Source organism: Opisthocomus hoazin, chromosome 2 (genome assembly GCF_030867145.1).
Source record: "Opisthocomus hoazin isolate bOpiHoa1 chromosome 2, bOpiHoa1.hap1, whole genome shotgun sequence".
NCBI classification, from domain to species: Eukaryota; Metazoa; Chordata; class Aves; order Opisthocomiformes; family Opisthocomidae; genus Opisthocomus; species Opisthocomus hoazin.
In genome coordinates, this window is record NC_134415.1 from 103,086,816 (window position 1) to 103,113,375 (window position 26,560).

General features: G+C 37.9%; 1 protein-coding gene across 3 annotated transcripts in view; it reads right to left on the reverse strand.

Moving 5' to 3' along the window:
* The window catches only part of PRIM2 (DNA primase subunit 2), a 128,474-nt gene that overhangs the window by 34,864 nt on the left and 67,050 nt on the right, over nt 1-26,560 (reverse strand). For 2 of the 3 annotated variants that reach the window (XM_075410636.1, XM_075410645.1), the window contains exons 7-9: nt 20,522-20,589; nt 13,962-14,034; nt 12,860-13,045 (exon numbers count right to left, since the gene is read on the reverse strand). In XM_075410636.1, coding sequence (XP_075266751.1) covers nt 12,860-13,045; nt 13,962-14,034; nt 20,522-20,589 — 327 coding nt within the window. Of the gene's footprint in view, nt 1-11,889; nt 11,960-12,859; nt 13,046-13,961; nt 14,035-20,521; nt 20,590-26,560 lie in introns of those variants that run through there. The other variant, XM_075410654.1, reaches the window with a different exon arrangement.

Sequence of the window (26,560 nt, forward strand, 5' to 3'; positions counted from 1 at the left end):
AAAACTTATTCCTTATATCCACTCTAAATCTACCCTCTTTTAGTTTAAAACCAGTAGCCCTTGTCCTATCGCAACAGGCCCTGCTAAAAAGCCTGTCCCCATCTTTCTTATAAGCCTCCTCTAAGCACTGAAAGGTCTCCCTGCAGCCTTCTCTTCTCCAGCCTGAACAACCCCAACTCTCTCAGCCTGTCCTCATATGAGAGGTGCTCCAGCCCTCTGACCATTTTTGTGGCCTCCTCTGGACCTGCTCCAACAGCTCCATGTCTTTCCTGTGCTGGGAGCTCCAGAGCTGGACGCAGGACTCCAGGTGGGGTCTCACCAGAGCAGAGGTGCAGAATTCCCTCCCTCGACCTGCTGGCCACGCTTCTCTTGATGCAGCCCAGGATACAGTTGGCCTTCTGGGCTGCCAGTGCACATAATTGAACTCTGCACTGCAAGTATGACAAGGGTCTTTCCACATTCAGTGACAGAAGAAAGCTTGTTTTAAAACACACAAGACATTTCTCAGCTGTTTTTGTTTTTTAAGCTTTTATTAATTTATCATTAATTAAAAGATTACTTGACTGCAGGGAAAATGCATCCAGAAAAATAAAGAAGCTCTACTGCCACACTGTTCTGAACTGTCTGAGAATTAACATACAACCCATTTTTTAGCGCCTGCTGTAAGTTTCTAAAAGCAGGGAAATAGCTGTGGTAACAAAAGACAAGAAAGAGCCCAACCACTGTAATTTATCTAAAAAAAACCAATCAAACCCAACTCCATTAAGCAGATGAATGAGAAAAAGAAAAAAAGAAGGAATTTAAACACTGAATCTTGCCATAAAGATCACTAGCTTCTGCTCTCCCATGAGCAGCGGATATACTGGGGGGGGGTGCAGGAGAGTGGGGTGTATTTGAGCAACATTTTGTTTTTCTCCTCGTGTGAGTGGACTTAAGTGACACAGGGAACAGGAAAGGCTCCGAGCATACCACATTATGCAGAATTCAGTTTCACAGTTAAATAGCATTGTACGTTTCACTATAAAATCCGAACTTAACCTTCTCTGAAGTAGTAACCTCTCTAAACTTCAAATACTTAAGCCCTATCATAGTAATTTAACTTTCTTAAATCAGTCTATTAAATGTCTGAAACGTAAATTGTGCATAGCACAAATAATGTGTAAAAGAGCTGTCCTGTCTTTATTCATGAGATTCAACAGATATCAAAAACATGCGGCACAATGTTAAATCAATTCTGAAAGTAAAAATACATTTTTATTTACATTGTGCCCATGTGGTATATCAGCAGCGTGTGCATTTCATACAACACGCTGCTTTTCTGGATGACTGAATATGATATATAGCCACTATTTGCTGGATGAATATAAACAGATGAAATATGACAGCTATATGATGTTACAACAATTACATGGTTATCAAAAGAGAAGGCAAAGTATACAGGATTCTGGGTTTTGTTTTGGAAGTCAGTTCATATGGTTACAGGTAATCTGAACATTTATTAAAAAAATTTTAAAATATTCTTTCAATTATATCATAATTAATAAAATATTATATCAAAACTTTTCTGCTAAAAAAGCACAGGAGCACAACTAAGAGACCTGCTATATCACTCAGTTTGCCCTGAAAAGTAATTCATCCATATCTTTGTATCTCAAAAACAGTTAATCCCTGCCTCAGAATTTGGGGTGAACAGCCTAAGAGCTTACATAGATTACGGGGGGCATGTGTGGCAACATACAGCAGGTGTTTTTCAGCACACAGCAACAGAGAGTGAGCTGTATGGTTAAGAAGGTATTCCACCGCGCCTACTAAAGACCACACGTAGTGACACTCAGATACTTCACAATCGCTGAACTTAGAAATCTGGCAACTAGATGGCCAAATCCACCTATTACTTTTCTTAAAATGTCATGGACTGACTTTCTTGCTGCTGCTGTGATGGCTAACAGATACCTCTCCTGACAAGTACACAGACTACAGCGATAATGAAGTGCAAGTCTGACAAGTGATTCAAGACTACAAAACAAATCTTGGAAAATTAAAGGTCTGGCTTTAACATCCATTTTTATACATACAATTCTAAAAAGATACTACGGTATGGAAAGAAAACGTGTGTTTCTGGGAATAAAACAAGTCATAGGAGACCAGATTCAGATCTAAATTAGTTTTAGTAAAGGAATGTGGAGTCCTGGTTGGATGAGAGGGGACATAGTTCGGTGCCATTGAGCAACCCAGGCTCTGTACTGGAGATAAGCCCGGAAAGCAGTGAACGCGGAACACTGCTGAGAAAGTGGCGAACACGGAACGCTGGCGCAGGGGGACTGCCGCACTGCCGCTTCCTGCCTCCTCGCCGCTTCCTGCCTTATCGTCGCTTCCGCATGGAGATGAAGCTCTGCACCAATTGTGAGTTATAGCAATTTTGCCCATATATGGTTAAGGGTAACTAACCAATCAGAGGCTGTAATTGTTTTGCTATATAAACCCTGTTTTGCTGACTAATAAAGGAGAACGATTTTACACATATTGGGATCGCATCGTTACTGCCGAACCGGCTTCCCACTCCAACACAGGAAAGGTGTTTATTGCTTTCATTCTTGTCAGTGCAAGAACCTTATCAGTAAACTGCTGACACACTAGACTACTAAATACAGATTTCAGTGTGAAATATGTAACAACTTGTGGGCTGGGTGAGTGGTCAGTGAGGTGGATTGAGAACTGGCTGAATGGCAGAACTCAGAGGGTTGTCATCAGTGGCGCTGAGTCTAGTTGGAGACCCGCAGATAGTGGTGTTCCTCAAGGGTCAGTACTGGGCCCAGTCTTGTTTAACTTCTTCATCAATGACCTGGATGAAGAGTTAGAACGTACCCTCAGCAAGTTTGCTGATGACACAGCATGGTGGTGTTGGGTGGATGGTTGGACGTGATGATCTTAAGAGGTCTTTTCCAACCTATGATTCTATGATCTATACACCAGAAGGCTGTGCTGCCATTCAGCGAGACCTGGACAGGCACCAAAGTTGGGCAGAGAGGAACCTGATGAAGTTCAACAAGGGCAAATGCAGGGTCCTGCACCTGGGGAGGAACAACCCCATGCACCAGTACAGGCTCGGGGCGGACCTGCTGGAGAGCAGCTCTGCAGAGAGGTCCCTGGGTGTCCTGGTGGATGACAAGTTGACCATGAGCCAGCAGTGTGCCCTGGCTGCCAAGAAGGCCAATGGGATCCTGGCTTGTATCAGGAATAGTGTGGCCAGCAGGAGTAGGGAGGTTCTCCTCCCACTCTACACTGCCCTAGTGAGGCCCCATCTGGTATACTGTGTCCAGTTCTGGGCTCCCCAGTTCAAGGAAGATGAGGAACTACTGGGAGAGAGTCCAGCGGAGACCTACGAGGATGATGAGGGGACTGGAGCATCTCTCCTATGAGGAAAGGCTGAGGGAGCTGGGCTTGTTTAGCCTGAAGAAGAGAAGGCTGAGAGGGGACCTTACAAATGCCTACAAATATCTGAAGGGTGGGTGTCAGGAGGATGGGGCCAGACTCTTTTCAGTGGTGCCCAGCGACAGGACAAGGGGCAATGGGCACAAACTGAAGCACAGGAAGCTCTGTCTGAACATGAGGAAGAACTTCTTCCCTCTGAGGGTGACAGAACACTGGAACAGGCTGCCCAGGGAGGCTGTGGATTCTCCTTCTCTGGAGATGTTCAAAACCCGCCTGGAGAAGGTCCTGTGCAGCCTGCTGTAGGTGACCCTGCTTCGGCAGGGGGGTTGGACTAGATGATCCCCAGAGGTCCCTTCCAACCCCTACCAATCTGTGATTCTGTGAACTATGAAAACTGATGGTATTTCTTTTTATGGTAGCTAATACAGTTAAAAAACACCACTAAAATTATGCCAGCTTTGTAATTAATGTCCCAGAAGAGAGATAATGTAGCTAGAGCTCTTCTCTGTCCCTAAGGCACGCCACAATTTTCATCATCAAAAATTTTCTCGTATAATGTAAGTCAGATGATGAAAACTGAAAATCAGAGGGAAGGGAGGTACATTTTTAACAGTTTTAATTAATTCAGCCTTTTTTTTTAAGTGAATAATCGTAAGAAAATGTCACTGCAACTCTGGCTTCACAACGAAGACTGCACAATTCCAGTTTTAACAAAACACAATTGAGAAATCTGGTAGCAAGTGAAAAAGGGATTGTGTTTGGAGTGAGAGCACAGATTTTTACACCACAGCACTTCCTACTGTGATTCCTAGAATGTTTATGTGCCCACACAATAACCTCCAAGAATATCACAGTCTAAAATTATTTATGTTTTCTACTACATCATCATCAGTTGTGGTCTATTTGAATAACACCCACGAAAAAAAAAATGTGGTGAAAAATAACATTTATACAAGCTCCATTTCATTTAAAAATATTGCTTCAAGATGTCAAATCTGCTACACAAAAATTAACTTTTGTTAATTCTAAAGGCTTTTCAAAATAGAGTTTCCGTAACAAAAATATTGTTTTATGAAAAAAGTTAAAATATAAAATGACAAATAGGGAAACGGATTCTTGTCAGTATTCAGTAAGCTTATATAACTGTAAGACACGCTGATATGCTGATTAGTAATTTAAGGCCTGAGAAAATAAAGTTTCAGAGGGAAATATACAGAAGCATGATTGAGTTTAATACGCACCTACATTAGCTACAGGGCATAATCAAAATTACTTCACCCTCTTAAATCGACATAATTATGTCCCAAAGACACTTTCTCTTTAGCATGCTTAACTTTACCAATAAACCAGTAAGGACCTTATTGTTTTAAAGTAAAATACATCCTTACAAGTAAAAGGGTAAAAAAGTAAGGTTTTGGGTTGGGTTTATTCCTTCTAGTGCTCAGAACTCCAGATATGACAGGCAAAACAAAATTCTAAAGCACACTGAAAGGGAACAGTACCAAGTGAAGCCGCAGGTTATTTCCCCACCCAAAGGTACAGGGCATTGACGCAGCACCTACCACCGAGGAGGGGGAAGAAAGTGAACATGGCTGCTTTCGGAAATGCCACTGACTCCATTACTTGACACTAAAAAGCATGATTAATTTGGGGGCAGAGTATCCCTTTACAAGTGAATATTCTACCTGTAAATTTAAATACCACCCAAGTTAACTAGTTGAATTCAATAGCACAACGTTATGCACCACTTACCATGTATTACTATTCTTACTACTATTTTTACAACTTCTGAACATAGTTAAATCATGTTCAGGTTATATGTACATAAATATATACACACACACTATACATATTCATTTATTTATATATTTATATAAAGTTGTAGGTTAACAATACCTTTTCAGTGATGATTACCTACATTGCATACGGGCAGAAACAGTGAAAAACTGATTATTTTCACCTTATTTTGCTGAAGCAAGTCATAGGACATTTCTACCATGTATCACAAAGAACATCTAATCTTATATTCACACCTGATTTATCATCATCTGACTTCTTATATGTCAACTGCAGCTATGATGTGCTTCATTTACTTGCCTAATTTGGGAAAAAAAGTAAAATGGACTATGAAATAAGCAGCCACACAACACATATCTATATTCTTCATTTAATAAAGAGGTCAGAGCAGCAACACCTACAAATTTGCACACATTTGTGTATCATGAACAATGTAGATGTTACCGGTAAATCCATTTGCAGCAAAGTCAGGATTTCCTATTCGTCAGCAAAGTAGAAATAGTATCACCTGCTTTGCAAAACTTGTATTATTAATCATATCATGCAGTAATCTCCATAAATACAACATGGCATGTTATTTTAATGACAGCAATTCCATACTACTATTTAAGTCCTAATACAAATCACCATCTGCTGCGAACAACTTTAAACTATTTCCATTTGATCTCATGATGCTTAATTCAACAGGAAGCTAACAGCTATTTTTACCTCTAACTAGATGAGCTAATTTTCTGCCGCCTTTCCAGAACGATCACATCCCCAACACTGAACAGAAGTATCTTGCCAACGCTGATAGTGACTTCCCTCTAGCCACAGACCAGGATTATGTGTTTATAGGCACTGCTAATATTCTCTACACTTGATACAGTCAGCGAGGAATCTTATCCCAGCTCCTTCTTATGACTTAGCAGAATTTAATAGGACTCTGCAAGAAGTTATTCACATTTAATCCTACTACTTGGATACAATCAAATGCCAGCCCTGTGAACACGGTTACTCAGTCCTCTCTTATAGATCTCTTTCCTACTGCTTTCATCAATAGGGATACAAAAACTGATGAAATCAAACCACACAGACCAGCATGTCAGCAATATGCCAACAGTGCTCCTCTGAGTGTTTCAAGATTCTGAAGTGCTCCACAAGAAAAGGGAACAGAATGCTAGCAAGCATAAATGAATGTGCACAGGATGCGAAGGACAAATTCCCACCTTCAAAACACAACTTCAAATAAAAATGATAACATATGACAGCAAGAATCTTGCATAGACTTAACATACTTACTGTGATACACTTTTTGCTAAAAATAACCGAATTTTTATGGCAATTGAAACTTCTTTCCATTCAGTTAAAGAAGAATATTACAATTCCTTGGACTACACACCATGGCCAGACCACAGAGATTCTGCAAGAAATTTGTAGTTTTGAGGCTCAGCTCTTACCATTCATATGGAACCAAAAGGGGAAGATAATAGCTGTTCACTACATAAGTCCTCAGGATTTTCAGTTATTTGAGTCCAACTCTTCACTGCTTATTAGCAAATTGCTATAGCCAAATGAAAGAAAACAAAAACTTTTTCCAGCTACAACCTACAAGAAAGCTGTACAAATTCAGCTTGACTCAGATACACAGCAATCATTCATTTCTAGCTTCAAGTCATGCTTTTCATTCTCAGGCCTAGTTGTATAAAATTTGACTATAAAATAAATACACTCAAAACACCTGTTCTGCATATTGTTTATTAAAACACAAAGCTAATCGATCTCAGCAGCCACCTCTCTTCACATGAGTATCACCTTCAACAACAGTTACGTCCCATTTGAACAATGCACCTGTTAACCTCCAGGCTTCAACTTACATGAAAAAAAAAGCCTCATTAAGGAAGCTATGTGAAAGGAGTAGATCTCCTGACCATCAATTCACTGCTGTAAAGCCGATTTCTGGAAACTAACATGACTATGGAGTTCAGACTACGGACATTTTTAACTTGGTGTTCAGTATCACTGTGGCAAAGGCTGTTCAGCTCCTAACAACTGGCATCTCAGTCGAGTCACTTCACAGTTTTGCACAAACACTCTGATTTCATAGAGCTGGCTGTTCAGAGCAATGCCACAAAGAACTACACAGAAAAAAAAAATCCCCAAATCGAAGCCACACAAAAACTCGGGAAGAGTGAAATCCGAAAGTCCTTTCCCTTAGCCTTTGGGGTTGAAATTCAAATTAAGTATTAAATTTTTATTTCAAGCCTACATGCCTAGGATGCACTTGAACCTCCTACTCTCTTGAAACCCCCACAACAATTGCACATTACCTTTTTTTTTCCTTCAAATTTGCATTTAAAGAAAAGGTTTAATATAAAAAAGTCAATAGTAAGTTTGGAAATCAAAACGAGTCATGTAAATGAAAATATATTTTCATGTTTCTTCTGACAATTAAATCACTTTTAGCCTGTTATTAAAGCAACTTCAAGAGCTAACTTTGTAGAATACAGAAAACATTTCGAAACATATCATAAAAGAATTTTGACTTTCTTTATGCTCAGCTATACCAGGTAAGCATAGCCATTCAACATATAACAACATTATGAATAGAATGTCATTTTGCCAATACAGAATAAAAGTGATTCACTCGAAATCTTTAAAATTCACTTTTTCTCTCTCACTACAGCTAGAGTATGAAATGATAATTTCCAGATAATGAAAGAGAAATACAGGTAGTAAGTGGTTCTGCTGAAGCTAATCTTTACAGTCACCAGTGGAAGAAAAAAAAAAAAATTCTATTTCATTTTATGGTAAGTTCAACACAAAAATACAATTTAATTAAGAACTTGACTATCCAGTCCCCTGATAACCAATGAAAGCAAGGCCAATATGCCTAATTATATTAATATTTTGTTACCATGACATAATCTTCCACAGATTTCAGGGTGATAAGATTTTACAGGTAATATATGCTGCACTTGTATTACTTTTTTTTTTTATATATCTGAGAAGAAAGCAAACATTTCCTTAAAGTTCTACAGTAGCCTTTATACATCTCAGGAGAATTCAAGCCTAGCCATCTATTTGCATTACAGTACTACCAATATATAATTTGAAAAAGATCAGATTTTAATCTGTACAAAGGAATTTCAATTATAAATACATCTTTATCTCTTAGATGTTAAATATTGTGGCCTGCCGTTCAACATGTCACTCTAGGCTGCAGATGTGTAAAGTTTAAATAACTGAAGAATAAAAGTAGCAAGTGACATTCAATTAGAGAATTATAATTAAAAACGTGACATAATAAAGATCCTTTTCTGATTTATGAATCAAAATATGTTCCCAAAATAGTAGGCACCATTACCCAAGATAAAGTGGGCAAGTGAAAAAAAAAAAAATAGCTGCAAATCAACCCCCAAATCTCAAACAAATGAGAAAATAAAATACCAAAACCAAATGTAACCAACTGACTGAGAAAGAAAATTTTCCTGAGGGTTTAGGGAGGTGGAGCTTGTTTTAAAGAACCACCACATCATCCATGCATTATAAATTGCACTGGGGATAGTTGTGCATGCTTAAAAGCACTGCCCTGCAGATTATCAAGTGCCTATTTCTATTTTCATTGAAATACATGGGGGTTTTTTATAATATAGTTTTATAGACCTACAAAGCATTATAGCATAAGCACTTTTAATTCACATCTATAGGTTATATTTGTTTATTCCTTATGATCTTGTCTCCCTCTAGTGGCTAGCCCTCACAAAAAAATTGTGCTTCTACATGTATTCAGCTCTGTATGTAGAATCCCAGGATAACTCAGGCTGGAAAGGACCTCAGGAGGTCTCTAGTGCAAGCTCACCCTCATGGAATATCTGGTTGGCCCCAACAGAAACATTCACCACACCAGCTCTTTGCTGTCAAGGTAATGCCTCACTCCTGAATCCTGATTCAAGGACCTCCTAAAATCATCTGGAATACAAATGGAAGATCCAGGAAAATAAAATTACTGGAACCATCTCATTGTGATGTATCTTCATCCCAAAGTTTCATTACTTCTTAACAGAGTAGAAGACATATTCCTTTGCATATTGATGCAGTATATGGCTGGTAAGTTGCCTGTCCTCAGCTTCATGTACGATCATCATGTGTGGAAGAAACATCTGGAATATATTAATAATCAACTGAAGCTCACAAGCTTCCTTGTGAAGGGTTTGATTCTTTATCAATCACAGATCCTGAGCAAGGTTAACTCTAAGTAAGCTTTCCTCTTCTTTCTTCCAGGAAAACATCTGTCACAAGGACCTTCACTGGTGGGAAGGGATGAAGAGTTATACCTCAGACAGGAACCTCTGACAACTAGAAAACAACCTGCTCACTGTCACTTGTGATCAACTGCTACAGAAAACAATAAGCCATATGAAGCTGCAGTAAGATGATCTGGAAAATTAAGCCATATGACAGGAAATACTTTTCAACACAGAACCAACACAACTAGCAACTGTCTCTTCTGTAAAAAGTGGTAAATGATCAGAGTCCTAGAAGAGAGCATTTCATACCCCCATGCACCAAACACTGCTAAGAACAGGAATATATGTCACAGGCATATACGTAGCAAAGGAAAGCAGAAAGTGATGGGTTGCCTTTAAGTCATTCATCTGTATCAAAACCTTGATTCCAGGCTATCAGCTAAAGATGTAACCGAATAATGCCTTAAAGAAACTGATCCATCTTTCATTCTTCCCTTTTGTTCTAAACACCGCATCATCTTTCAAGTCTGTGATTTCACATTCACAGAATGAGCACACAAATAGATCTGAAAAAATTAACAGTCAAGTAAGCATCTTCACTATATGAGGTTTTTATTTTCAGCTATCCGAGCATTTTTACATCTATACTGTAATTGTTTAATTCATCTTGATTCACCCTATTATTTTCCTGTTTCAAGTATTTTAAAAGCATACTGGAGTTACCTCCCTCGTTATGGGGGTGAAGGGGGCAGTTATTTTTTTAAGCAACAAGAACAGGATGTCAAAAAATCTCTGGGAATTAATACCTGTTTAAAGTAAGATTTCATTTTACAGAAAAAACAAACCAGCCTTAAAATAACACTGAGGTTATGCAGCCAACTGGCATAACCATTCAGTCACAAGTAACATCTACCACCATTTGACAGTTGATCCTATCATCTGAACAACAATAATTTACCATTTAGGCACTCTTAGCCTAGCAATTTGCAGAGCAATTCTAATTTCAGTGTCTAATGAAAAAAACGCTTTTATTTTGTGCTCTGCATTTTTCTCTGTTGTGAACATGCCAGTACATGATCATTTCCCCCCTCAACAGAGCATCTCTACCAGTTTCAGTGCTTTCTTTGTAGGCACTACTTATACCTTGTTTCTTAAAATCTTTTCTACGGTGTTTTTATCAATGAGCCCTGGGGTACGTCCACATCAGTGATTCGGAGCACACGAGGTGTTCTTTTTGGTGCAAATTTTCCTTGTGCCTACACTTAGCTTGGTGGTAGACACTCCACTGCACCACTGCTGCATTCAAGGTAACTTCTTTCCTGCTGAAGACTGAGGTGATGTGCCAACAATTCTTAGGATTGAGAACTGGCGTGAATGTTGCAGCCATTAAGGACGAATGTGAACACACAGTTTTGAAACCATAACCTTTTGCAGCAAATTGAACACTCCCTCTTTGCAATGCACCAGTCAGTAACAAATAATTAACCTTAGTCTTCAGCAAGTATCATGCATGTATCTTGACAATGCTCCGGTAAGACACAGCAGTGTAATTATCTCCACTCTACAGGAATGGAACAATGGCATGAGTGTCAGAAAATAAAAATGTCAAGAGAAGAAAGTACCAATAAGAATTGTATTAATCTTCATTTTTTCAGGACATTAAACATTATATGACATTTTACTATGAAAACCACAGCCCACTGACTTCAGTTATAGGTGTCTAAAAACAGCTTTTTTTTTATCCCAGTCTGAAGTTGGTTATCTAGAAATTGAGAAGAAAGAAAACCACATGGAAATAGCAGCCTGTTCATGAAAAATGCAGTCACTACAACCCCTCGCTTCATTCACAATATGCTTTCTAATTTCCAAAGCTAAACACGGGAACATAAAACTTCATTAATTTCCAGGGCCTATCAAGACAGCTATAGCACCAAGTACCCTGTGACTGAAAACAGGATGCAAGATGCATACATGTCTTCATACATGTGCACATATCTAGGGTCAAAGTACAAGTAGGTGGACTTGAATCTGTTCACACAATACTTTATTAGAACAGAAATAAGAGTATATACTTACCTTGTTATTGTTTCTGATAGCTTGCTTTTATTTTTTCCATTTCCTTTAAGCAGAAGAAATAGCAACTGAAAAGTCTGTATTTTCCTGAATTCAACTAGTAACTAATTGGCATTCAACTGCAAAATTTAAGTTATTGACTCTCTTCAAATCCTTTCTTGAAACCTTGTAAGGGAATGCATTTTAGATTGATTTTTTAACAAAATACATCTCCCTTCTTAAGTCATATCCCATTTAGGGAGCTAGATTTACAGAGATTTAGGTACTCATTCAGATCATACCTTGAAATCCCTTTCCTCTTCCCAAAAAATCTGCAGACCAGTTGATCTATCTTCCGTGACTTGAAAGAGACGTATGTACCATAGTTTATTGTAGCCAGCACTACTTTTTGCCCTTTATCTTGCATAAATAGCCATGTCCCAGAGAACCTAAGTTAACAAAAGAGATTGTCTACTAAACACTGCAAAATACTGCATAGTACTCTGGAAAGCTGAGATCTCACAACAGTAAATGTAAAGTATCACAGTCCAAACAAAGCTGACATAAGGTCTGAAACTTCTGCTCTAACACATACCCCAGGCCAGGCAGAAACGGATGAGAGAGGAAGCCTGCTTGATTCTACCTAGGCTGTTCAAGGTAAGGAGCAAGTCACAAACCTCCAAAAAGTAGTGTGCATTGTTCGTGCTCTCAGAGAGACACCACACACGTGTTACACTTACCTCACTCACAATACTTTCAAAACTATTAGCCAGGGTGAGGCCAATGACTGCTACGTCGATAATGCTGCCCATTGCACTGAACAGTATTCTCTCACTATTTCCTTGAACATGTTCTTCTGTCTTCGTTCACCTTCAGTTTCTTCTTTTATCCTTCAACTGCAGATTTGCTAAGGCAAGCTCACCTCACACACTGCTGTCCAATTTCTTTTTTTTAATAAACCAACAAAAAAGGCTAACCTTGCCTTTCAGATAGTGCTGTTTGTGGTCACTTGCCTGCTTGGTGAATTAAATTAGGCACATAGTACCCTTATTTCCTAAAGGACATCAGTTTCCTAGTAATTAAGTGGTAAAGTAAGATTTTTCTAGTCCTCATCTATAAAAAGCCTCTTTGTGGCTTGCCTTTTTTCCCCATGCTTCAGGAGAATGACATACAAAACTAATAAAATCATAAGCAAAGACAAAAACACCACGACCACCTTCAAAAGACATTACCGTGTCTTTTGCCAAATTGTGCCACATATTTTAATAGATGCTGTTAAAGTAGATAATGTACACTTTAACTACATCCTCACATTCGCATATGCAGATATTTCCCATTTAATGAATTACCTTGTCTGCATCCACTTTTCCTCTGATAAATTCTTTCTTCCAAAATTCCAGTGCCTGTTCCAGAGTCAATCCGATGCCTTTTAAGAACAGTCCGTATTGCATACGGCCCCCGTGACGGAGATGGTGGTTATCACGTAGGGTTTTGTGCAGCTGGCGCATGCAAAGAGGGAATGATTTCACAGAAAGCTGTCAAGAGAAGAATTTGTGTTTAAGGCAAACTGACCATTTAATTTGTAGGATATATGCTTATTGTGATTATTAATTAGCTTCACTTGAAAATACCAATGAAAAAGATATGCATGTACAGGGCACCATGGGCCTGATGGCAACATCAGTGTGTCCATGAGCCATCAAATCCAATAACCATCTCAAGAACAAAATCCAAAGGACAGAGTAATACAAGTGGTAGTATCAGACGATCTTCAGCTACAAAGTAACACTGATTTAATTGCTGTCAGGAAAAAATATATCTACAGTTCCATTACAACGTTTCTTGCTTCTTCCTTATTTTAGCTTCTGGAATGGCAAGGTGACCTTTGTTACAGTTTTTTGAGGTTGGGGGAGGAGATGGGTGTTTTTAAACACCTTTGAAAAACTATAAGCAGGTGTAAAATCCATCTCAACTGATCTGCAGGTTTTTTCCCCTGAAGAATACGGTATCTTATAAAGCAAGATCTCAGAGATAAAAAAAGTAACATTAAAGTTTACTTGGGCTTTGCATTTTTATTTTTAACATTTGACTCTAATCTTGCAATATAATAATCAGAAACTAAACATCGTGGGTTGCAAAACTATTAACTAAGAAAATTTTGTTTATACTGTTTATAATTATGTTAGGTATTTGTGAAAGTACACAAAATTCATCAGCAAATTAAGCAATTCATTATAGCTGCAGTCTAAATCCTGATTAGATGCTTTTTCAGTTAATTCTGCTCCATTTTAGACTTTATCACACTTTCATTCAAGTAGCTCTCAGGAGTTACAAAGCAAATATGAATCATAAAAAGGTAAAGGCTTTATATGTTCTCTGTACATGGAGTACTTGAATTTAGAAAGTTGCATATCAGCACACAACACAAATCAATAAACACAGAGGACTTACAGTATCGATCTGTTCTAGAGAAATTTTTCCAGTGTTTTTTTGCACGCTGTAATCTGGGCCAACATACGAATGGCTGAAAAACAAAGCAAACCACACAGCATCGTTTAAAACCATTCCGAAACTATTTTTTTCGAGTTTACAAAGTTAGAAAGAAAGTATTTTACCAATTAAAAGCTGTAAATATTTTATAACAGGGAAAACCAAGAAAATAGTATTTGACAGTTCCGTAAGTAATTAAGACTTATAAAACCAACATTAGAGTCAACATGGTAAAGAAATCCTCCTTCCCTTTATCTGAAACCCATTCTAGTGTTTGACCACCCTGGCAGTAAAAAAGCAGGTTTTTTATGCGTAAGTGGAAATTCCTGTGTATCAGTTTGTGTCCACTGCCTCCTGGTCTATCACTGGATACCGCTGAGAAGAGGCTTGCTCCGTCTTCTTTAATTCAGATACCTGCTTATACACACTGATAAGATTCACACACACACCCTCCTGAAATTTATCTCCTCAAGGCTGAAAAATCACAGCTTCTCCTCATTTGTACTGGGGAGCCGAAAACTGGACATAATACTCCAGATGTGGCCTCACCAGTGCTGAGTAGAGGGGAAGGATCGCCTCCCTTGACCTGCTGGGAGTTCTCTTCCTAATGCCACCCAAGAGACTGTTAGCTTTCTTTGCTTCAAGGGTACACTGGTGGCTCATAGCCAGCTGGTTGTCCACCAGGACCCCAAGGTCCTCTTCTGCAACTCTGTTTCACAGTTGTTCAGCCCTCAGCTTATATTGGTACATAGGGTTATTCCTTCCCAGATGCAGAGCTTGAACTTCAGAGGGTTCCTGTCAGCCCATTTCTCCAGCCTGTCCAAGTCCCTCTGAAAGGCAGCACACTCATCTGGTGTAAACCATTCCTCCCAGTTTTGTATCATCTGAGACTTGCTGAGTGCACACTCCGTGCCATCACCTAGGACATTAAAGCAGCAGCTAGACAATGTAGGACCCAGTATGGATCCCTGAGGCACTCCACTAGTGATTGGCCTCCTGCTGGTCTTAACACCTCTGATGGCAAACCTTTGAGCACAGTACTTCAGCCAGTTTTCAGTCCACCTCACTGTCTATTCACCTAGCCCATACTTCATCAGTTGTTGATGAGAATGTTAGAAATCTTGCTAAAGATAAACAACAGCTACCACTTTCCCTCCCATCTACTGAACCTTCTGTGACAAAATGACCAGCTATGAGGTTAGTCAAGCATAATTTCCCGTTCACAAACCCCTGCTGACCACCACAATCACCTTCTTGTCCTTCGTGTTTGGAACTGAGATGAGGCCAACCAGACTTTAGTTCCACAGATTCACTCTTTGTGAATCCGTGGCAGGGTTCACTTATACTTCCTTCCAGTAATCAAGAACCTCTTCCACTTTGCTACTTGTGTAACATTTTAAAACAAACAAAGAAAAAACCTGATGTATCACTATGCACACCTACTATGGGGAAAAGCAAAAACTCGGAAACTACTTAAGCGTACCAATAAAAAGCTGGGAAGGCTTTTATTGCAGTACTGATATACAAACACGTTAACTCCTGACAGTAGCTGCGTAGCCAAAACAGCACAGGACTTTGGATGTGCTGCCTCATCTTTCATGCATGTTGCAACAAAGCTATTTCTGACACCTGAGCTAAGTTCTCAAATCTTTTGAAGGCATATATAGAGGTTAACTCCAGAAAAAAGGAATTTAGCTAAACGATGATACTAGGTGCTATAGATTATTTTGTGACATGTCAATACCGTAAAGCGTGAAAAGCGTATAGCTAAGAGTTGATTTTACTACACTACAAAGAGTTGGTTTAATTATACATGCATTAATTCGTTCTTTAGTCTTATTTCTGGCACCCACTGGAGCACTAGGAAAGCTTGCTGTACTTCATAGATTTTTTTTTCATTACACAACAGTGGGTAAATAATTAAAAGTATTTGAGTGGTGTATGTCTATTACTACTGATTCTACTAAAGAAGTATCTAAAATTCCTTGTAGCACCAGATCTGCATCACTTTACTTCAGCAAACTACAAACAAAACAAAAATCACAGTCCCAAAAATATTGAGCTCCAAGCATAGAACAGAAAACAGCTGTTGATTAGGCAAATATTTCTTAAAAAAAAAACACCCAAAGCAACCAATCAGGAAAATGACCATTGAGTCAGTTATTGCATCCCAGGGTGAGTGCTGGTAACTTCTTAAGCTGCTCTACCAGAATCACTTCAGATCATCTGCTTGTAACCTACAGTATTTATTAGAATCATACCAATACTGAAAAACATTTCTAAACTAAAGAAAACTACTTCTTCCTAGTATCCGTAGAAATGATTGGCCTGGGAAGAGAAGGGCCAAAGAGAAGACACAACAGCTTTCCTATTCAATAAGTGAGCAAAATAAGACTTCAGAAGTTGCTGCTAAAAAGAGGACGTAGTCTCAGAATCTCGTTGACCATTATGTCTGGACTTGGTAGAAAACTTTACTGCAAGGACAAAAAACTCAGTGCCAGGGACAGGGGGAGCAGTGCATGAGGAGAAGAAGAAATTCAACTTCTCAGACTCCGTAAAGCTCAAATATTCTCACCACGGTAAGCAAACAGAAAAAGTTTTTCATAAATGTTTCCTTATTTATATGTTAAAATGTAGCATATGACCTTTACAAGGTCAAAAAAAGTCTCAATAACCTTGCAAAAAATAAAAATTAAGACCATCTTTTGTTCTCTGAGCAACGGTCTTTATTTTTTCCTGTCATTAAACATCGCTAAACAGCCACCTACTTACTGCTGGTTGAAAACATATTACAACACAAACCAACGGCTTATGATCACCCTTGCTTTCTTCTCCTATTTTTTGCTTCCAATTTTAGCTCTTGTTTTGGACTCACCCTTTCTTTTATTCCACATTGTTTCTGAGGTTACTTCCTGATCAAGCTTCTTACTCACCTAGAAATATCTATAGTTCTTCACAATTTCTTTTTGTGGTTTATTGGAATGCAAGTAGCAATGTCTCCACTTCTCACTTAAAATCCAGCTTTATTTTACCTCCATTTATAAATTCCTGTCTCTCGCCAGCCTGACTCAATCACTCAAAATCTGGTTTTCCACAATCCAGAAATCTTAGTTACCAAAATTTTTCTAAACACGTCTTGCAAGTAAAGATGAATACATACATTTGCATGGCTGCTGACCAAGAAGAAACCTCCACTGCATCAATGTTCCCAAGAATGGGATCTGTGTCTTTCAAATAAACATCTGTAGGACCGTTCTGATAAACACTGTATTATTCGCAGATGTGTTAGTGTATCATGAGATTAGTGAGGATACGAAGGGCACTTTGTAGATAGAGGAGAGTACATGACACCAGTCTGTTAAGGTGTGCATTCTTCTTTACTTGCTGCTGAGACAAGTGCAAGTGAGAAGGAAGGTGAAACATGTCTGCATGAGTATTGTGTTATCCATTAAAAAAATCCAGTCTTGCAAAACACTTGGTTTCTGTATCAAACTTATGAACTCTCATTTGAAGACAGAATTAATAGAATCATGTAAACGTTGGTTGTAATGGATGTTAGAAGACCATTTAATCCCACATCCCACTTTAAAGTGGGACTACTGCCAACACCAGTCAGGTGAGCCGTGGCTTTTTCTAGCTGAATCCTAAAAATCTCCATGAACCAAGATTCCACATCTCTGGGAATCTGCTGCACTATCATTTCAGCACAGACATTTTTCCTTATGTCCGCTCTAAACCTCCCAAGCTGCTGATGTGACCACTGTCATTTGTTACATCCTCTAGCACCATTAAGAATTACAATGCCATGACATCTGTCCTTCAGACTGTTGTAGACTGCTATTTGATCATCCCCAAGCCTCCTCATCACCAGCTTCTCCTTGTAATTTATGTACAAGCACAGTCCTATAGTAGTTTGGACTACATACAACAGTTTTTGTCTATCTTTGAAATTACTCCTGCTGAACATTTTGCACAGTAGCATGTTATGACCCTGTAATTTCATCACAAAACCCATATAAACTCCCTTGAAAGAAGGTGTTCCACAAGTGTTCTTCTCATGCATTTAGTCATAAAGTTTCCATTTCTATTAAATTACTAAAAAGTTTTAGCAATTTAGATCTCCTTGTAGCTTACTGCAAGCATGTGAAATCCTTAAGCACAATCTTGCATCAAATATTTGAACATTTTAAATAAAAATGTTCTTTTTTTTGGTCTAGTACAATTATTATTAGAAAGCACCAATGAAACAGAATAGGACAGAGTACCAAAGTCACAGATAAAAAACATATTTAGTCCAGAACATCCATATACAAAATACACGTTTTATCCATTAAAAAAAAAAGAGCACGGATTAAAATATCTATGCAGACATAATCCACAGTAAAATGACCTTTTCTGAGGACTAGTTAATTTAAAAGTCACAAGCCGATATGAATAGCTGCCAAAAAATCTGTGGGGCATTAACAACCAATGTTCTGTAACCTTCAGCTGCATGCTTTTTTCACACATTTCTATCTAAGCTTTTGCTCCCCTGATAAAGCTCTATTGACACATGCCAAAAATAAAATACTGCTGTAAGAATTCACACAATGAAGGCAGAAGAAAACCTATAACTAACTCATAGTCTCCTTTCTTATGAGCAAGATGAAGAAAAACTGAATCACAGATTCATAGAAATAAATTAACAGAGAAGACCTATTTTGTCGTCTGTCTGTTCATTGTCAGAGCCTGTTTTTCAAGTTTTAAGGTTTGATTTATGTTGCCTATTTTAAAGGAACTTCCAAAAAGGCAACTTGGAAGCATTTGTGTAGTTTTTTCAACCAGTGACAAGATCTACCAGGAACAACCCCTCCATTTTCGCAAAAGCAAAACAGAAGTAACTTACCACTCATTAAACATACATACCCAAGCTAACACAAGACTGTGCAAAAAATACCTTTTTGCATAAATATAGGATACAGTATCCCTGTCAAAGTAGCTAATGTTAAACTAGCTTTTTTTGCAACCTTTTCCTTTCCCCATACTAAAAAAAACAAAAAAAAAACGCAGAGAGGATTGTGATTCCTATGATACTGAAGGCTGTTTCACTTACATAGATGCATAGCATACATGAAATCTCAGATTTCTCAGTAATTACTCCTAGAGAGCACAATTTATACAAAGCTAACCAATTTTCTCTTTAGCTTCAAATAGACAAAGGTATGCCACTGAAGCATATTTTTTTTAAATACCAGTAAGACGTATGGTAATAAAAACATGGAAGGTTACTGGCATTCAGAAGTATCCCCTAACCAGCTACATAACAGTTACACTGCAGTATTTATTTCACTCATTCCTCTTGAACAAAGTTCAATCATATGCAAATAGGCAGAGATACAATGAAAGCTACTTCTCCTATTCTGATTTACACTAAAAGCAATAAAACATGAAACTGTTCCTATGTAATAAAAATGACAAGAATTTTTTCTTTCAAATCAAAATAAAATGTCATAGTTTGGCCATAGATACCTCAAACAGTAGAGCACCGCAGAAAATAAAGAGCATGCTAACTACATCTGCATCCTAATTCCAGTGCAGTGCTGTCATGATGGAGCCTCTCTAATTCATCCCACATCATTTCAGTGACCTTAACACAAAGCTGTATGTGTTCAAAAGTAGAGGTTTCATTACTGACATTCAATAGTTAAGTAAATTTCTACCCTTAGGGATATTAAAATTCAACTGAATAAATACCTGAGCAACCCAGTCGAACTGGATCTGCAATGAGCAGGGGCTAGATTAAATGATCTCCAGAGGTTCACTCCAAACTAATTTATTCAATGATTCTAAGCCAACGCATCTCCCTCTAACTGTATGGTCTTTGTCCTCATGCATGCTATCGTAGTAAGAAAACTCTCCCAAACAATATAAAGTGGTAAAAAGCAATCACGTATGTAAGAAAGCGACCCCATCTACGCTTAACCTGAAGAATATCAGAAAAGTGTATTTTCTTACTCTTCATGCCCAAACACATTCAAAGAAAGCAGAAAGCTTCTGTACACTGTATAGCACTAAGCGAGAGGCAGACTATTTCAGCTGCGTTGCAGAGCACCCTTAATGGTTCGCATTTTCAGCTCTCTCCTCAGGTCCATTAAAAGAAGAAAACAGGACTCCATTTGTCTATGACAGTGACAGAGAAATCTTCCAGAAAGATCATAGAGCATACAGTATTTGCAACAAGGAAGACCCATACTCTAAGCAATGTAATTTGGAATCTGTTGTGTGCATAAAGAAGCTTAACAACTTTGCACTGACTATGAAAAAAAGGTTTTTTTAAAAGCTACAAATACTTTCTTGTTACTTAGAAGAAACACCAGCACTATAAATTATGTTTCATGTCATTTACAAAGCTTTTGTTAAGTGAAATGGATACTTTCAGGTTGTTTTTTTTTTCCAGGCAAAGCCAATCGCACAGATGAGGTGTATGAAAATAAACTGTAGCTAAAACATTCTACGAACACAATCATTTTAACTCATGCTACCTGAGATGACTGAGCAGAGGTTGTAGTCTCTCATCAGACTGTATGGAAGGCAGTGATCGTGCTGTCAGCTAGAAGAAAATAGAATTTCAATTAATAAGATATTAGCTTCAAAAAACATTGATAGTACAAAGCAGGAATGATGTAACAAATCATCCTGCGCTGCTACAACTTCACACAGCGTTGGATAAGACATACTTTCTCCTATTAAAAACAACTAAGCACAACCTTCCAGAATCTGGAGTTACAGAAGTATTGGCAAATTAAAGTTAAACAGTGAGAAACATTTTTTCTAAAATTACAATGTTATTCAAATTAAACAGTAAGGTATCACTCAAAGTGGTTTACTTTTTTCCAAACACACGTGAAGTAGAAGTCATATTCTACCCAGACAGCCTTCTAGCAGTCACATAATGTAAATATATAGTCCATCATTCTATATTATATACAATTTACATTTGTATAGAAAAATTTATGTAATATTTAGCATTATATGACTTTTAAATAGACATACCTCTGCGTACACTTTTTTTCAAATGGGCATAACCTGTATTTTGTAATTTGACTGTTCTAAACACATACTTTTTTCTTGTAACTTTCATATGACTAGTTAAAACATTAAGCTTCCTGCAAAAATAAACCTATTAGTCTATAAATCAACACGTATATGTCACACTACTGCAGAATACTAGTTAACTGAAGTATTAACTAAAATAATTGGAAAAATATATGTATTAAATTTGCTTAATATCATTATATAGGTCTACCTTCACCTATAAAAGTTAGAAGCATAGCAGTTCTGATACTGCTGACATATATCTAATATAAAATATTTAATATAACATGCATTTCATGATTCTATTGCTGCCAAGTTCGGCTGTATTTTGAAAGTTACCTTCATACAAATTTAAAAATTCAACATATTTCACATTGTATAAACCACCATGAAGTTGTTCAGTATTTTACAGGTAACTTAAAATAGCCTGTATATGGTTATACAAACTCTTTAAAACCTTATTTAAAAAATAATTATGACAACAAAAAAAAACAAACAACTTTTAGCACCAACAGTGTAGCTTCATCTTGCTGGCTCCAACACACAAGTAAAGGCAACCACTCTACTAGGACTAAGTACCAGGCTGCAATTTCTATCTATAACCCACTAATAAATGTACCCCAGAAAAAGCTGCGCCCAGTGTTTGGGTGCAGGGGGTTTATTTGTAACTGTACAAAACTCCACATCAAACTCCATCAGGTCATAGGCAGACCATGTGAATATGAAGGAGTTTAATATTTTCCTGAAAGCTCGCCCATTCATCACATCCATTTCACAACCTTTGCTGCTGGGCAGAAGTCAGACTGGAGCCAAATTTTAAACTCACACCTCAAGCTAGCAATACCAACCACCAGCTCAAGAAGAGGAGGTTCAAAACAGCCAGTCTGGCTAGCGAAAGTTGAAGCCACTGAACACAAGGACCGCGGGGAAGGAGGAAGGGGCCATTTCAGCTGCTAAGCCAGTCCTGGCCTGCAGCAGTCACCGCTTCAAAAGGCAGCTGCTCTTACTCTCCAGTACCCAAGGATACTCATCCAGCCCAACCGCAGCAGCAAAGGGCACTCCGGCAGTCTCAGCAATCCATTCGCCCTTCTTTAAAACAAAGGCTGGTATCTTGGCAATTAATGTATTATCCACATTCCCTTCTTTTATGGAGCTAGACTGAGATGCATACCATATACCAAAAATTCATTAAGTTCTGTATTTATTCAGAAGTGTCTTTTGACAAAAAAACCTCCTTTTCTTACCACTGAGTTTTAAAGGCCAATACACATATTGTTCTATATCCATGTCCCTTATAAAGTAACCCTCTAATTTTGTTTTAAACAATCAGAAAACCAGAAATTGTTTTTGCAGAAAACTTAGAAGCCCTCAAAATAGCAGCCAAGCTATTCCACTTGGTTAAAATCAGAACAGAACCTGAATTACCAGAAATACCATCTGCTTCTCTATTTATTAATGTTAACTGATACAGAAAACAACATTTATATGCATTCACATACATATGTATATTTTTACATGAGACAGGCATACAGTATTTTTCTCTATACAGTACTTTAAATAGTACATTTAATCAGAACGAAGGATTTTTTTCTCGTTATAAACAATGATTTTATGACAAGACAACATTTATGAAAGTCATACTGGACAGTGGTGTAAAAAGCAAAAAACAGTAAAATTCAAAACCTGCAGAAGTACTGATATTGTCAAAGTTACATGTACAGTAAAATACCTTGTTATGTAAACATTACCAATGAACAGAAATACTATTTTAAAACTAATTTGGGAGACTTGGAGGAATTGAGGTAGAACTAGTGATCTTGGTGTTTAACTAAGTCTTTTCTTCACGTTGCAATGAAAGAATATGGAAGTAGCCGCCTATGCTGGCTGTTTTGAGAACGACCATTAAGGAGGAAAACAACATTATCCCTTGAAGTCACAAGAGAATCCACATGGCAAATGTTTTCCTTAATTATTTTTCTTACTGTCTTGTATTTCACCAACAATTGTGGAATCCACAAATCTTAGGAGCAAAATAAATCCCCATTTTCTCTACAGAATATGCTCTTGTGAAAATTCAATCATACACCTTTCAACTCTTACAACAAACACTTTGTTAGGTTAGTTCAAATGTTTATTTTCAGGAAGATGTGGGATCCTCACGACACTGTTCTATCTAAAACTAAAGAGAGTTTTTCTTCTACACAGTTGAGGAGACCCCACACAGCTGCGGAAAGCCCATCAAAATATTTGAACAATTTTAATTGAAAGAATATGTTTTCCTTTAACTTACCTGGATTATAAAAATGAAAGCCAAAATTTTAATATATAGAGTCTTTCCTCACAACTGTATTTTTTCTAATTAAGCCACACTGTAAAAAAAAATAGCTTTTACAAAGGTGGTGGTAAATTCATGCTAGTGTTTTCAAACAGCTAAAAATCTTGTGCCCTTTCTCAACAGTATTTTTCTAAAAGAAAAAGATAATGCTAATTACAGTGCTAACTACAGAATCCAAACTTAGATCCTGCAGACTTTTTCCAATCACTCTGCAACGAAATTCAGACAAATTTCTGAAAGCACAGCCTTGCCTTTATCTCTATATGGTACTCAACACAAAGATCATCTTACCAGGAAAAAAAGCAAAAACAAACTATTCAGTATTTTAGATACATAAAAGACATCAAAATGTTGTCAAGTAAGGATCACAGGGTCAAACAATTAATCATGCTGAAACAGTTTAATTTACAGAGAACATAAACCACTGCTGACAGTCCCAAGGCCCAGACGATGAGAGGAGCAGGCAGTGAGCTGCAGGCAGAAGGTGCAGACACCTCACAGCTGAGCTGATGAAAGCTGGGGTGAGTGACACAGATCACTAAGGCAAACTGAGCACCATGTCATCAATATCACACAACATTTAAAACTGAGAAAGGAGGAAGAATACTTTACATTATGAGGAAAAGGAATGATATATAATAATAATAACTGATATAACTGAAAGCTGAGACAACTTCATACTAGCTCTAGTATCAGAGTCACCAGCTGTCTTTTCTGCAATTCAGACTGCCAACAGTAAAAAAAAAAAAAAAATTTCTTTTACAAAAAGGTACAAACACTGGAGGGGAAGAAAAAAAAAAATCAAACCATAGGTTTCACACATTTGAAGGAATCAGAATTTCCAAAAGCAAGCTTTCTAAAGTTTTGATAAAATTCAGTCATATTTTTATGCAATCTTGCACAAGAGCAAGAAGCCGAGTTCTTTTTTTCTATTGAGCTGTACACATCAATCACATCTCCGCTGCAGTGTGTTCACTACACTGTGTTTGTTGCAAATAAACAGCACATTTTCATACGGCACAAAGAAGGAAACAATTTGAGAACACAGAAAGCATGTGATTATTTTAAAACTACATGAACATTTGAATTATTTAAGATTTGGCAGTGGTACTTCAAGAAATAACAAAGGTAAAACGCGAGCAGCTTATAGGTTGATGTCTAAGAACTGCTCTGCTTTTCTTTCCTGCATCCAAACATGAGACCAGCATATGAAACTGCAAGTTATCGAAGATGTACTATAAACCTTAAAAAAAGTTAACTTGACACAAAGCTTGAAGTTAAGCAGCAGTTCCACATGCTATCAGTAAGGCAATGACTTTTTATACATCGCAAATAAGAACAAGACTCATGGCTCAATTAACTTGTCTCAGTTTTTTAGCAGTGCATGAATTTCTTGATTTTGAGGCTATCATGTGAGAGCTATTCACTCTCTAAGTGTTTTTCTGTGGAAAAAAAGATACAAGAATTTCTATTTTCACAAAGAGTTTACTTTCTAAATGAGATGTCCTAATTAGCAATATTCCACAAGAAAATTTTCATATGCTGTCAAACCATTTGCTGAATACATTTTTTTTTAAAAAATCACATTAAGTTGGATGTCACTGAGAAAAACGACACGGAAGGCTTAGGAGGAAAACACAGAAATCTGGGTTTTGTGGCCAAGGTTACTTTTAGCTGAGGCAGGCTACTGAATTATTCCAGGCTTTTTCTACAGTTCACCAGGGAAAAAAAAAAGTTCCTTTAGGAGTGTGCTTGAGAGAACCGAGAAAGTAAATTACTTCCAAGAGTATTTCCTTCTCAACTGCTAAGGACTCCCAGCACAAGGAGTGCCTGAAGACATGCTGTCCATGTGCACATCCACAGCCTGTAGACTTACCTCTACACAATTTGTCAGGCCCAACTTTTTTTTAATATCCTAGAACTACTTGTGCTGGCATTCATGCTATTTCTTTCACACTTTAACAAACACTGTACAAGCGGGCTTAGCATGCTTTTACCTAACTCCTCAGTTGTTTTAAAACCCCGACAGGCAGGATTACATCATACAGGACTAATATTTAAATGGGAAGGTGACCGTGCTGTAAATATGTCTAGGGACAGGGTGTCTCAAAGAATGCACAGTCCATGGAAAGTTCCCTTGCTTTTTTCCCCCCAAGAAATTCTTCCTTCACAACTCCAAGCTTTATAACAAAATTTATTTGCAGGGAGCTGCAGAGATTTTGAACGGCGGACTGCTCCATCAAGTGCGAAACGTGCCTCCGAAACATATAGTACTTCTCAGGGTGCGCCCACGGTTCCCAGCAGGCACTCCGTGGTTCTTGGAAATACAGGCACTTCTCTAGAGGGGCTACCTAAATCATTTAACCTACAACTCCACTGGCAGTTCCAGAACAAATGTCAGCTCCACACGTGCTCCACTACTCCATGTAACAAGGTCTGGATTTCATCACAGATGAAAAGATTTTCCCTGAATTTTTTTCTCTGTGTATTTCTGCTACAATATTTACACCACTAACCAAGGGTGTGAAGGAACGGCTCTAATCCAAATGCAAAGATGAAATATGGTTAAAGTAGGGATTGATACAGGCAGCCATAAAAACTAAAGAAAAAGCTTCAATGAAAGCACCCAAAACCAAACAGAAAAAAGTCAGTTACCTTTGATATCTGCAAAAGTCTACCATCACCTGTGCCCTTATAACATCAAGCTCAGTAATAAAACTGAGGGACAGTTTTTCCAAAGCAGCCACTGCTCAGGGCCTCGACGGACATCTGTCTGCTGGCCGTGAGCATCACTTCTGTTTTTTTCCTTTTTTCCCCACTTCGCTTAATAATAAACTGTCTTTACCTCAATCCATGAGTTTTCTTATTTTTGCCTGTACTGACTCTCTGCCCCATCCCTCAGGGAAGGATGGGCAGGTGCTTTCCTGCCAGCCAGGGTTAATCCACCACATACACACATGAACTCATTTCACACCAATGAGAAGCTGAAAAATTTGAGCTTAAGCATAGATATCACAGTATGTTGAAAGCTTAGTTGTCTGTCTCACAGGAACCCAAAAAGAGCTGCTATTGGTTTGTACAACATCTACTGAAGGTGGTTGTATACCACCTCCTTTTACCTTTTACATTCAACAGCAAGTCTTCCCTATTA